Here is a 12885-nt window from a genome sequence, read left to right on the forward strand (position 1 = left end):
GAAAGGGAATGTGGCTGAGAAGAGGTGGTGAAGGGCTGCTCTGGTGTTATTTACCTTTTTTTTTGAATAGAATATTCACTGACATCTCCTGCTGCAGTACAGAAATTTTTACCTCTCTATAGTGCCTTCCTCTTCAAAAGTAGACTGTGGCTGAATGCCTTATAACTTACAAAACCAGGGGGGCACTGCCTCTGCAAATCCCAAGTGGCCATTTTCATTTCAGTCAGACTGCAAATGATGGTAAGAAATTAAACTTCTGCCTTTTGCTGAGCTAACTGGTTCCTAGGAAACAGAAAAGGAGAAGAAATATGAGGTGAGATCTAAGACTGATGTTAGCCTGGAGACTTCAGGCATTTTATAAGAATGAAACCGAGGATACAGACAAGGTTGTATCAGAAACAAGACTTACATATTTTTAAAAATCTCTGTCTTTCAACAAGGCAATTGTGTAAAGCTCTACTATCCCTCCATGACTTTACGCAGTGTCCAACATTTGCTATTGTATGCTCTTCTCTTTCTTTCCCCCTTTCTTCTCCATTTTTAAAGTTTAATACTTTTTTTTCTCTTATTCTAGAAAGCACAGAAGAGTTATGAAGTGAAAGCAATCAATGAAAAAAAAAATGTTTTTCACAAATGCCATGTTTGCCATAAGTGCAAATTTTTGGATGCACTGAGTTAGGACAATAGGACTCCAACTGGCTGCTCACAAGAGGAAGGATTAAGTCCTCTGTCATGTTAATAGTGACATCAACAACCTGAATAAAAGCCAAAAATTCAAGTTGATTCTGCAGTTTAAGACCATTGTTCTCCCATATGGTTTAGCCTGCAAGATTTAGTCTACACATAGAGTTTTGCCAGGATTTATATCATTTTTTACATCATACAGTGCAATTCTTGACATGTCAATGTATTTTTATGTATAAAAGCCCTTTGTAATTGACAAAGATTTATACTGATATAGCTAAAACATCCTACAATCTAAAGGCACCAGAGGTATTTCAAAATACAAATGCAAAATGATGGCTTCCAATATTGTTCTGCTCTTCTTATTTTGGAGCCTGTTCTAAAAACAAATCAGGTGAACCCTGCTAATAATATGCAACAACCTCTATCTCAGATATTAAAGGAGCAGAAGCCCTGGACTTCGACTCTGGATAAGCAAAACTGAGGCAAGAATAGGGGATATTCCAGAGGGCTAGTTCCTGGCCTGACCCTTCTGGATCCTGATGACACTCTCAGGCCTTTCTTTGTTCCATACCCCGAGCCTGGTTCCTGTTCTGTAGAGCTGCGTTAATACTGTACATTCGTTGTTTGGTAACAGGAGCTCTCCCATGTGCCCAAGGCAGAGAAACTTAATTCTTGACACGAGTCCACAAAACTAACCTTTCTCTCTCTCTCTATTTTTTTTTTGTTAAACCTGGCAAATTATGGTATTAGAACCACAGTCACGTACAAAACATGACACGTTAAGTGACTGGGGAATCATAAATTGGGCGTTTTGACTTGAACAAATACTAGGCATTGTCATACCAAACTGATTATTATTTTAAAATACTGTCCCAGGCTATAACTGGCTTTGTGTACAATAGCAATACAGGGTGTAGTTACATACACAATTTCCTGTGCTTAAGTTTTGAAATTATTATTTAAGATCTCCGTAACATTTGCCCGGTGCACCAGCGCAATTCCCCTATTAGATAATTTTCTATCCTTGTGAGGGCAATTTTGCTTGCGCAATGCTGCCAGAGCTTTCAGGAAGGGAGAGACAAGCAATTGTGACAATAAAATTTGCATCAGCTCCCACCCAACCTCTCCCAGAACCAAAATACCATTTGCCACATTCAAAGCCTTTTCACACCAGAAGGGAAGGTGTTTCTGAGCTGGAAAGTCATTGTGATCTCCACAGGGTTGCATCCTCCAGGCTGACTTTTGCCTCTCAGGTTCCCATGAGAAACAGCAAACAGCAATTGTGGAGTTCCAAATGGCTTCATGTCAAAGGCTTGGTGGACTGCATGACCCGACATCCAGGCATGAAACCCCAAATCAATCCAGATTAGGTCATGGGAACCAGATTAGGTCAAGACGAAATTTTGCTGTTTGTAGATGACCAGTTTGAGGTGGTTGACCCTTGTAATAGCATTGTAAGTGTGCCCTTGTAGAAGACGTTATCACCAGTTTCTGGAAAAATGAAGGTGCTAAGCCTGTCACACAGCACTCACATAGCACCTCTCCCAGAACGATTGTTTTTTAAGGGATAAAAAGAATGTATTCTTCCTGTGTTGAAACCAGGACAAGGGGTGCAGAGAGAGAGGGGACAGTAATGAAAATGTCTGTAATATGTAGATTTGCAGGAAGAAACATGCACTGTGAGACTCGTGCTGGACGTCGTCATTGGTCAATCAGAAAAGATGCTACTACTACTTCAGATTGTCCCAAAACCAATGCACACAAATCACGAGTGAATTCCTGTGCAGACTTTCGCTCACTGCTTGATATGAAGATGCTTGTGCATGTACTTTGTCTCACGAGGACACAGCTGATGCTGCTGAGCTCAGCGGTGTGTGCTATGGAGGCCCCGTATTACCGAGAGGCCTCTCAACCTGTCAGTTCGCTGGTAGTACAGGACACCATGTTGTATCTGAAGCTTTTCCGTGCTGGGGATCACACCTAGGGTCATTGCAATGCTGTCTGTCACCGCTTACATGCTGCTTAATGCCTAGATGCAATTAGCAAGGCAGAGGGTGGTGCAGGCACTCTGCTGTGTCCTTGTATATGCAGCGCAAATATAAAAGACAGCAGAGATAAGGGAAAGGAAATGTCTTCTAGTAGTAGCTGAGCAGCTCTTGCTCGCTCTTACCTACCCTTTCTGAAAAAACTGCTGTCAAAAACCCATTGCCTCTGTTCCACTGAGTTTGGCCTTTTCTTTTTTGACTTGGAGCAGAGCCTCACCTTGCACTGCTACTTTCCTTCCACACGCCGCACGCAAGCTCGCCCGTATCACAGCAATGGCGAAGGGAGGACCCATGTATGGGAAAGACTTCTGAAGAGGGCAACAGGGTGCTTCTGCTCTGGGCTCAGCCTGGAACCACAGGGCTGAGCTGCTACACATGCGTAGTGGAAATCACTGCATCTCTACAGCCCCTGCAATTCTCTCCTCGGCAGCCTGCAAAATTCCACTGAGCAAAAAGAAATGGGGAGAGGGAAGACGGAGTCAGAATAACTATTGTGTTCCCAGGGGGAAAAAAAATAAACAGCCCTATTTAGCTTATCCAGCTTTGCTAATGTCAATCACTTTTCTCATTTTAAACAGGAAAGACACCACTTTAGTCCACCTGTTCCATTATTTATCATGCTATGCATTTCCCATGAATTGTCACTCATGCAAAACCTGTACATCGTAAGGGGACACCCTAATATTTTTAATGACCTTAAGCAAAGTGATTGACATTAGACACCGGTGTCAGATGTTCTGGTGACGCAACGTGTTCTCCTAGCAGCAGGAAAGCTTCCTGCCGTGATTAAGTTAGGGCTATGGAAGTGCTAAAATGTGTTGTCAGCTTTCCTCTGATGCAAGTGATTTTATTATAGCGTCTGGTAACCACGGAGTGTGGCAACGCAAATACTGACTCCAAACATCCCCTCCCATACATATAGCTTGCTCTATTTAAAACACGAAGTGCACTTTGCAAATACGGGGATAAGTTATGGATGTAACAAGCTTAAACCATGGAGGGAGAGAAAAAGGCGGCACCTAAGCCAGAATGCCTGGGTGGTTTCAGCAGGAGAGGCGCAGGGCTCCGGGATGACCTGCAGAAGGCTATCTGTCCCCTGCGGCACCTGCCTGGCAGGTGTGCTCTGCATCAGCACCGCCACAGCCGTGGTGGATCCAGAGGCTCCGGAGGGCAAAGAGGAGGCACGCTAGCACAGGCCTCGTTTACTGCTGCAGGGGAAACAAAAATCACATCCAGCCCTTTTGAGTCAGGAGAAAGTAAGAGGGAGGGAAGAGAGAAAGGAAAAAAAAAAAAAGGAAAGAAAGAGGATTCCATGCAGGCCTTCTGCCTTCTGACACCCTCATACACGCTGGGGTGGAAGTCTGTGACTTGTCTCAGCATCACTTGTCCTTCAAGATATCAATGAAGAAGTAATGTTCTGGTTTGCTTCAATTTAGGACCAGTCCCTCAATTATTCATTACCTGAGAAAAGCTGGGAGACCTCTAGAAAAGAAGACTTACAGAATCAAACATCTCAGACACACATAGGGGACACCTGGCACCTGCTTTTCATAAAGACTCGTAATCCCAAACCTCATTCAGCAAACACTTAGTACACCGATGACTTTGCTTCCACAAGTAATTATTAATAGTTCTGTCTAAAACTGACTATGCCAGTAGCATCTGCAGAACTGACTGTTATGATTTTTCAAGCTGCAGGAGGGACGGGCTAGCGAACCAAAATGCATAGTCTACAGAGATTTTTGGAAGAGATGAGCAGTACATATGTTCACAGTTATTGTCACAGGTGGTGTTCTACAAAAATAGAATCATAAAGCAGTCAAAGTTGAAGACACAAGCTATCTAGACAGCAATTAAAAAAAAAAGATTTTCTAAAGGTCTAGCAGCACTGAATATTATTTTAATGAAATTTACTCTTTAATTCTATATCAAAATAATCAAAAAGTGCTAAACCTGATCACTTAATTTACAAAAAAAAAAGTCTCATGTTTTAAGCTATTATCATACCTCGTTATTTAGGTTAGACAACATAATTACACATTTCTACCTATTTCTATTCAATAGTAACACAAAATTAATATTAGTTGGTTTAAAAAAGGGGGAAAGTACCACAGATATTGGGAGGGGAAAGTTACATAAAATATAAGAAACAGCTTATTGAGCAATCCGCAGTGTGTTTTGTTGTTATTGCCTTTTTTTTTTTTTTGAGCTACAATTTAAGTCACAGGCAATGTGGCCAGAAGGTTGTAGTCACATTAAATGCTATGACTTCTCCCTTGGTCAAATGTCACAGTATGTATTTTAAGGAGATTTCTGGCATTGCAAGTCAATTCAAATTATTTTCTTAGTTCTCACGAGTTCCCTTTCCAATATGATCGGCATGTTGGAGAATGCGGTTATGATGATTGCGGTTATGACGACACTGTTTTCTGTGAAGGAAAAGTGTTTTTTCCTCTGTCTTGGAAAGAGCCACTAACAAGTCTGCAGTAAGAAAAATATTAAGAGCACTTGCAAAGTTTTTAAGAGTATTTCTTAATCCATTCCATTTTCATCTCAGTTCACTTCCAAAGTTAAATTAAAGCCTGCAATCTCTCCTATTGATAAATAGTCAAGTTGACTTACAAAGGTTCTGTCTTCTGTCCAACCTTCTCTTGGTTGTCTTTAACCAAACAGGGTTCGCTGATTTGCCACAAGCGCTGTCTGGCTCTCCCGCCTCTTTGCTTTCTTGTTTTGCTGCCTGATTTTCCAGCACACTGCACTCAAAGCCAGCAAAAGGAGTCCTGATGACAAGAGGACTAATCCAAACACTGAGATGATCGACCCATGGGAGTTGAAGCTGTATGCCACAGCAGTAACCACAATGCCGGCTATGAGGATAACCACGCCAAAGGGAATGGTACAGCGGTAACAGGAGAGTTCTGCTCCCCCTGTTGCTGCAGTCAGCTGGCATTCACTGACGAGAGGGATGGTGGTTATCACACAGTCATTGTTATTACTCTTCTCCGTGGTTACAGAATCAGGATGCTTTGGAGCGCCCAGGATCTCTTTAATAGGTTCGTTTGTCATCTTGATTGTCTTGACTTCTTCAATTCTTAGGCTAGAGCAGGCTCTCCTGAATACGCATTGCACTGTGGAGAGAAGAGCATGAGTTGAGCTAAGCAGCGTTGCCGTTATGTGACAAATGGGTGACACAGAAGTACCCCACTTGGAATCGCAAAGAAGCAGATGCTCTAACCCCACAAGGATTTATGCACAAGCTTAATTGTCACACTACTGATTGTGGAGGATGTGAATCAATTTTTATGGTAGTCATCAGCACGTGCATAAGTGCTAGAAAGAACAGAGTCACAGACCAAGATAGACCCCAACCTTCAAGTGTTGTGGGCCAAATCCCACTTTAAGTTACATCCTAAAGTCAGTATTTCTGGATGTAATTTAGATTCAATGGATTTACATCTTCTGACAAGGAGGTGAAATTCATGGGCTGTTCTGGTTAAAAATTCTACTCTTGCTTACATCCTTTTTCACAGTTTCTTTATATATACACCTATATGTACACATTAGACAGATTTGCTCCAATGCGTGCTACAATAACATGGACAAGAACTGTCCCAGCAAAAAACCAAACCCTTTCTCAACGCAAGTGCTACTTAGCAAAAAAATTCAAATGGTCATGACTAGGTATGGATGTGGGGGGAATGGGGATGAAGACAGTTCCCTGCACTCAGCAAACACCAGCTGAAAACTGGTGAACCTACCATTACAGCAACATCAATGCCAGACTGTCAGCTTGCCATTTAAATTGGCTTAAAGCAAGAGCAATGGGTCCCTTGTAAGTCCATGAAACCACATCCATGTTACTGCGTGGGAGAGAGATTTACAGTTACACTCATTCATCTTAGTTACAGTAGTTTGCTTTCCTCCTGTCTCCACATTGTATACACAGGCAGCGTGCACAATGTGATTGCATCTGCATTACGAGGCAAAATACCTTCTGTCTCCATGGAGCCCAGCGCACAACTGGAGTCCACCTCATCAGGGCAGGACAAGCCCTTGGCTCGCCACCGCTACAGGCTGCCATGACAGACCTTGGCCATCTCACTGGGACTTTGGTGGTGTGGGGGCCACCCTGGAGTCTGCAGTGAGCCTCTGACAACGCCGGGGCTACCATGGCTGTGCTGTCTTGGACCAGCCTGTGCACCCCACCACATACAACAGAGACTGGGACACTGGGTAACCACCAGGTTTTCTTGCTGTGAGTAGCTCACAGGACTCCTCCACCACTCTCCAGTACAAGCTGTGTAGCTTTTGCTCTTACGAACAGCACGATATGCAGCTCAGAGAACAAGGAAGAGCATTGGCAATGCAGTAATGCTTTTATCACTTTTATCACCTTCACATCTGTGACTAGGAAGTTAATTGCCAGATACTTGTATTCTCCTTTTCCTTTCCCACCACTCCCACCCTTGTTGCTAAGATATATTCGCCCATTATGGAGAGCCCTTGGTTTTGTATCTCAGTACCTCATATAACTGACGTTGTGCTTTGTGAGAAAGAAGATTTCACTATTTTTAAGCACACACAAACAGGCTATACTCTGTATGGAGTCACAGAGTTTGTACGAGAGTTTCCTTGAACCCTAATGAGAAAGGAAAGTTCAGATTTGGTTTGACAAAGCTTTTGTTCTACAGCTCTAAAGAAGAGTGCTCAGCTCAACATTGTACCTTGCCGTACACAGCTATTCAGAGCTCAATCCTGCAAGGGGCTCGGCAAACAAGACGGAGTAGCCTTTCCCTCCATAATGACAACGCTGAGCACAACACAAGTGAGCTCACACTGAGCACACACACTGACAACACAATAGGAAACGGGCACAAACTGACACACAGGAGGTTCTGTCTGAACATCAGGAAACACTTTTTTTTACTGTGAGGGTGACAGAGCACTGACTATGGTTGCCCAGAAAGGTTTTGGAGTCTCCATCCTTGGAGATATTCAAAAGCCGTCTGGACAGTCCTGGGCAGACTTCTTTAGGTGACCCTGCTTGAGTGGGACGGGGGGTGGATCACATGACCTCCAGAGGTCCCTTCCAACCACAACCAGTCCGTGATTCGGTGTGTTTCTGTGAAAGTATCTGGTATCTCCAAGGGCATGAAGGGGATCTGAATAGTGCTTATCAGACAAAGCAAATATATCTGTGCTGACGCCTTAGATATACTCAGTTCTCCTAGGTTCTGTTGCTTTGTCTTTTGAATCATAACACATAATTAAGCAGCTTTTATATCGGTTGAAAGGGTCCAGGAAAGCCATGGCGTTGCTGTAGAGCACCATCGATCCACCCCCACATGGATCTGAGCTCAAGTTCTGCATTTTCAATAATGACTTACATGGCAGCGAGACTCAAGCTGGCACCACTATGTTGCTGCATTACTTACCCATAAAACGTTACAGAAGTTCAGCACAACAGAAGAATGTGGTCCCCAAATGTCACTTTTTTTTTGACCTTACCATTAGCCATATTCAATTTGCTCAACGTTTTATTATTAAATTTGGGGGGGGGCGGGGGGAATTAACCATTTTCCATATAAAAGGTCTCTTAGTTCCAAATACATTGTAACAACTATTCAAAAGTCCAAATACTCTCTCCAACAGTCACGGAAACAGGGAAACTTGAAAAGGCTTTGGATTGGGCTCATAATAAACACGATTATTCTGAAGAATTTTAACATTCAGTCTAAGTACATTTACTCCTGTCTCTAGAGGAGTCCTTGTCCCTCTGCTTCAGATACATCCCCAATGAGCATTAAATCTCTTGGACATCTTGTACAGAGATTTATGAAGAAAGAAGATGTATTTATACAGTCAAAACTAACATGGAGTTTTATAAAAAATCTCCTAAACTATCAAAATTAGCGTTGACTTCTGAGAAGCACAGTTCTTGCCTGTAATAGGATGTAAGCAAACAGGCATTCATATAAAACAAATAAACAAACCTCTATTGAAATACCATCAGTTAAATAAACAACAGAACCTATCTGAAGTGTGAGTAAAGGTATTCAGCCCCAGAAAATAGTGTACTAGATCCTCATTGCCAGCAAAGTCACTTCTGACTTACCCCAACAGGTGACTTGGTTCAAGTTTCAGGGTAAGAAATTTAGGCAAAGATACTCAGCAACACCAGCATCCTCTCACTAATCATACTGGAAGTACTGTCTTAAGGAGCTACTTTGACTTGGAGGAAGAATGTGTTTCTGTGGCAACCTGTGGCTAACACTGGATAAACGGGAGAGGAATGTTTTTACCCACTAGTAAGTCTAAGTTGAGATTTACTGAAAAGACATGAAATCCACCAGCATGCACACCTACCAGGTCCATGAGAAATGCATCGTAACAAATCCCTTGGCTCAGTAAGAAGAGGAAGACTGAGGAGGAAGACTGCTTAAGATGTCTCATATGTCAATTCAAGGCAGCGTCATGCAGCAGAAAGAGTCGCTCCAGGCTTTGAAGTGTCAGATGTTGCCGAATGATGTATTGGAGGTGACAATATTCTAGCACGGAAGTTTCCTACAAGAAAAGATGTTGGGTATTTATCAGCTTCTTAAGAACCAAACTCCTGCATGGAAAAGATCCCGCTTGTGTGCTGACTCCTGCTCCTAACCTAACCGAAGCAGGAGATGTTATCCCTCTGGCTCTCCTAGTGATTTCTGGCTCTTTGCTTGGAAGCAGCCACCCATTTCTGGCCCTATGTAACATTTTCCTTTGATGATGTGACACCTCATTGATGAGTGTCGCAACCCAGGCAGGTACTGTACATGAATTTCTGTAGTTAAAAATCTCATTTAACTTAATTTCTATTGCTCACTTCAGTGATGTGAACCATGACTCAGAATACTTGGGGGTTTGTCTCTTCTTTGTCTCCAGTTTCTTTGAGCAAATCAATTCATCTCCCTGTGCCTTGGTTCTCCTAGCTGTAAACTTACAGTGGTAACATGCTTCCCACTAAAACTCCCTTTTAAATCTATTCTCCTATAACAAAACCTAAGAAATATAATCCTAAAAACTCCTCTCAGAAAAAAAAAAAAGGCAAATTAACTGAGTCCAAGAGCTCACTGTAATAAACATGAGTCCATTATATTTACTATTGTTCATTTCTGTTATCAGATTTTTTAAAACAAGATTCATAACTCAGATAGGGACAAGGCAGAATCTGCAGCAGAGCAGCACGACAACTCTGCAGAAAGCAGAGCGATGGAAGTTGTTATCAACTGCAGAAACAGCTGTGAAATCACCAAGCAGCTGGGCAAAACTTACGAAGCAGTAGAGATTTATGTTGCTAATCTTATTCAACATTCCCTTTCTATATGTGCATGATTATGGAAGATCATTTTTACACTGAAGCAGGAGTCCTAAATGGGGATGAGAATAAGTTCATGAGAATAAATTCATATAATGATAAACTTCAAGGGCTTTTTCTCTTTTTAAGTTATTTAGACCATGCTAACATCTCACAAACACAAACATTTACAGGAACAAACTGCTGATGTTCTTCTCTAGATGATCCTTGGAATAAGCCTTGACATAGCTAAAGTAATTTAGCCAATTATTGAAGTACGCTAATAATAAGGAAGTCTCCTTGCTTATCTCCTTGACTATATTCTTGTGCACCCTACCTAGCAATTAGTTCAACTTTTTGAAAAGTTTTGAGGGAAATGCAGAAAAAAAATCACTTTAGATAAATAATCTAGATTACATTAAAACAAAAGCAGACCTCTGAAATTATCTTGTAGTCAACTTCCACTTGTATTACAAGAACGGTTATTTTTGTTTAAAAGCTAATGCAATTGTGCCCCCTAAGCCACTCTGCTAGCATCATTCTTTGAAAAGATTAACTGTTCTGTCAGTAATTTATTTGTATTTGTCCTTGACTAAATACAGTTTAGGTAATTTTTTTAAATGAATGTCTTTATCAAAAAATCTGACTGATAGAGCAACTTCTTATAGACAGGATTTCTCCCCTCCTCCTCCTCTCCCTCACCACAAAGCTGAGAAGCAGAAACACATGAAATCTATACATTAAGCTTCCAATATTTTAACTCTGAATCATTTCAGTTGGTGCTTTCTCAGGAGGCTTCCCACATCCTGAATATCTCTGTGCAAGTGCAAAGAGCTGGTATTTCTCAGCCACTGCAATTCTTTCCCCTTTTTTGCATTTTACTCAGAACCAGTAAGTTTTAAGTTTTCTGCCTTCAGGCTCTGGACCCGGTTCTCTGTGTCTTGTATAATATTTCAAACACCCGTTTTTTGCTTACATAAAATTCCAATTCATGCTCATGCTTCACACTTGGTTTTGCATTAAAGTGACTACGGAAAACAGCATAAGGAGCCCTGTACTAAGAGGAGAACCAGAGTTCATTTGGAATTCAGCAGACTATAGTAATCCTAAACAGAATCCCACAGCTCTTCCCCAAGTGAACAATCCTGGAAATACAGAACTAGAATTTGTACTTAAAAGACTCCAGGATCAGGCCCTGAATTACAGGGGTAGGAGAAGAACACATTACACCCGTGCCTGAGCGTCAGGATGCCCCAAGTTTCCACCAGAAAGTTTTGAGATAAAATAATTACCAGATTGAAGCTCTCACACCTTTTTCGTTTTTTAGACGTAGTTGGAAGGGAGGATGGGAGCCAACCAAACCTCTCCACAAACATTGTTATCTGCAAACAGCAAAACTTTCAAACGCGTCTACCAGACGCCACCCGCACCTCGGGTAAAACCCTGCGTGTGGCGCCTGTCCCCGAACACCTATGCAAGAGAGGAGAGAGGCGAACGGGCAAGGAAAGCTTTGTGCACGCTTGCTGCTCTACAGCCCGCCGGTAACGAAGAGGCACGACTCCGCGGGGGCACAGCCCGATCTCCAACGCGGGGGCGGACACCCCGAAGCCTGTGGCTGCAAGACTCCATCCGCGGGGAAAACGTGCCACACCGGAGGGAGCGGTGCTGGGACCCGCCGGCCGGAGCGGAGAGGCTCCCCGCGGTGCCCCAGCAACCCCAGCCCTCCGCCGGCGGGGCAGCGGGGACCCGGGCGCTGCCGGAGCCCCGCGGGCACCGAGAGTCGGCGGGGGCGCGGCCGCCGGGCGCGCGGGTCCAGCGGCTGCTAGCCACGCCGTGCCGTGCCGTGCCGTGCCGTGCAGTGCAGTGCAGAGCCGTGCCAGACTGTAGTGTAGTGTAGTGTAGTGTAGTGTAGTGTAGTGTAGTGTAGTGTAGTGTAGTGTAGTGTAGTGTAGTGTAGTGTAGTGTAGTGTGCCGAGCCGAGCCGTGCCTTACCTCCCGACCGCCGGACGGGACTGCGGCGGACACTAGCCCAGAGCAAGCATAAGAGGGGGATGCAGCGCGCTGCACAAGGGACTGTAAACAAAGTTCTTGGTGAGAGCGAAACAATTAAGGGACCGGAGCAAATTCAGCGGCGGGAGCTGCGGCGGGCGGGGCGGCGCTCACCGGGGAAGGTCCCCCTCCGGTTTGTGAGGGCGGCCGGGGGGAGGGCTGTCCTTCAGAGGCCAGGCTGGCCAGGACGGCCTCCTCGCTCGCCCTGCCCTCCGCGGTTGGCTCGTCCAGGCCGGCGGTGCTGGCGCTGCAGGGTTCTCATGCCCAGTTGAGAGATGCGCAGGGTGGGGACACGCACCGCCGGGGCAAGGCTCTGCATCGCGCCCCGGCCGTGTCAGGTTAAACACGGGGCCTGCGAGAGTATGTTCTAGCCCTCTCTGCCCTACTGCACGCCACCATGCCGGGTGTCCGACCCCATCCATATCAAGACATGGTGATTGCCAGGGCTCGCCGCCTGTCCCCAGCCCTTTGGGGATGTCCGGAGTGGCAGTGCGCGGTGGTAGGGCAAAAGCACGGTCCATGCTGAAATCCGGACAAACTCCTAGCTGGTGCTTAACTGACAGGAATTAAATGAGGAGGAACATAGTTTTGGATTACATCCTTAGAGGATAAAGTTTTATGTATCATCTAGAAATATCTTAACTGGCTTTTCTGTGTTTTGATCACTTATTTCAGCAGAACACCAAATACTACAGGGGTTTGGAGCGGATGAGGACGGGTGTGTGTTATTTTTTACATGATTTCTGTTCTTTTCAGACAAAAAGCAGACAA

General features: G+C 44.0%; 1 protein-coding gene across 3 annotated transcripts; it reads right to left on the reverse strand.

The window, feature by feature from the left end:
• Positions 1–576: 576 nt before the first annotated feature.
• Positions 577–12212, reverse strand: TMEM100 (transmembrane protein 100). 3 transcript variants are annotated; one of them, XM_054221652.1, is made up of 4 exons: positions 12058–12212; positions 9099–9296; positions 5355–5860; positions 577–3176 (listed from the first exon to the last, which is right to left on the reverse strand). In XM_054221652.1, the coding sequence occupies exon 3, from the start codon at positions 5796–5798 to the stop codon at positions 5394–5396; it is 405 nt and encodes a 134-aa protein (XP_054077627.1). In that variant the 5' UTR covers positions 5799–5860; positions 9099–9296; positions 12058–12212; the 3' UTR covers positions 577–3176; positions 5355–5393. The 3 variants fall into 3 exon arrangements, with proteins under 3 accessions (XP_054077627.1, XP_054077625.1, XP_054077626.1); XM_054221650.1 differs by lacking the exon at positions 577–3176 and having other exon boundaries at positions 4613–5860; XM_054221651.1 differs by lacking the exons at positions 577–3176; positions 12058–12212 and adding an exon at positions 11358–11868 and having other exon boundaries at positions 4613–5860.
• Positions 12213–12885: the final 673 nt, after the last annotated feature.

This window comes from Rissa tridactyla, chromosome 15 (assembly GCF_028500815.1).
Source record: "Rissa tridactyla isolate bRisTri1 chromosome 15, bRisTri1.patW.cur.20221130, whole genome shotgun sequence".
NCBI lineage: Eukaryota > Metazoa > Chordata > Aves > Charadriiformes > Laridae > Rissa > Rissa tridactyla.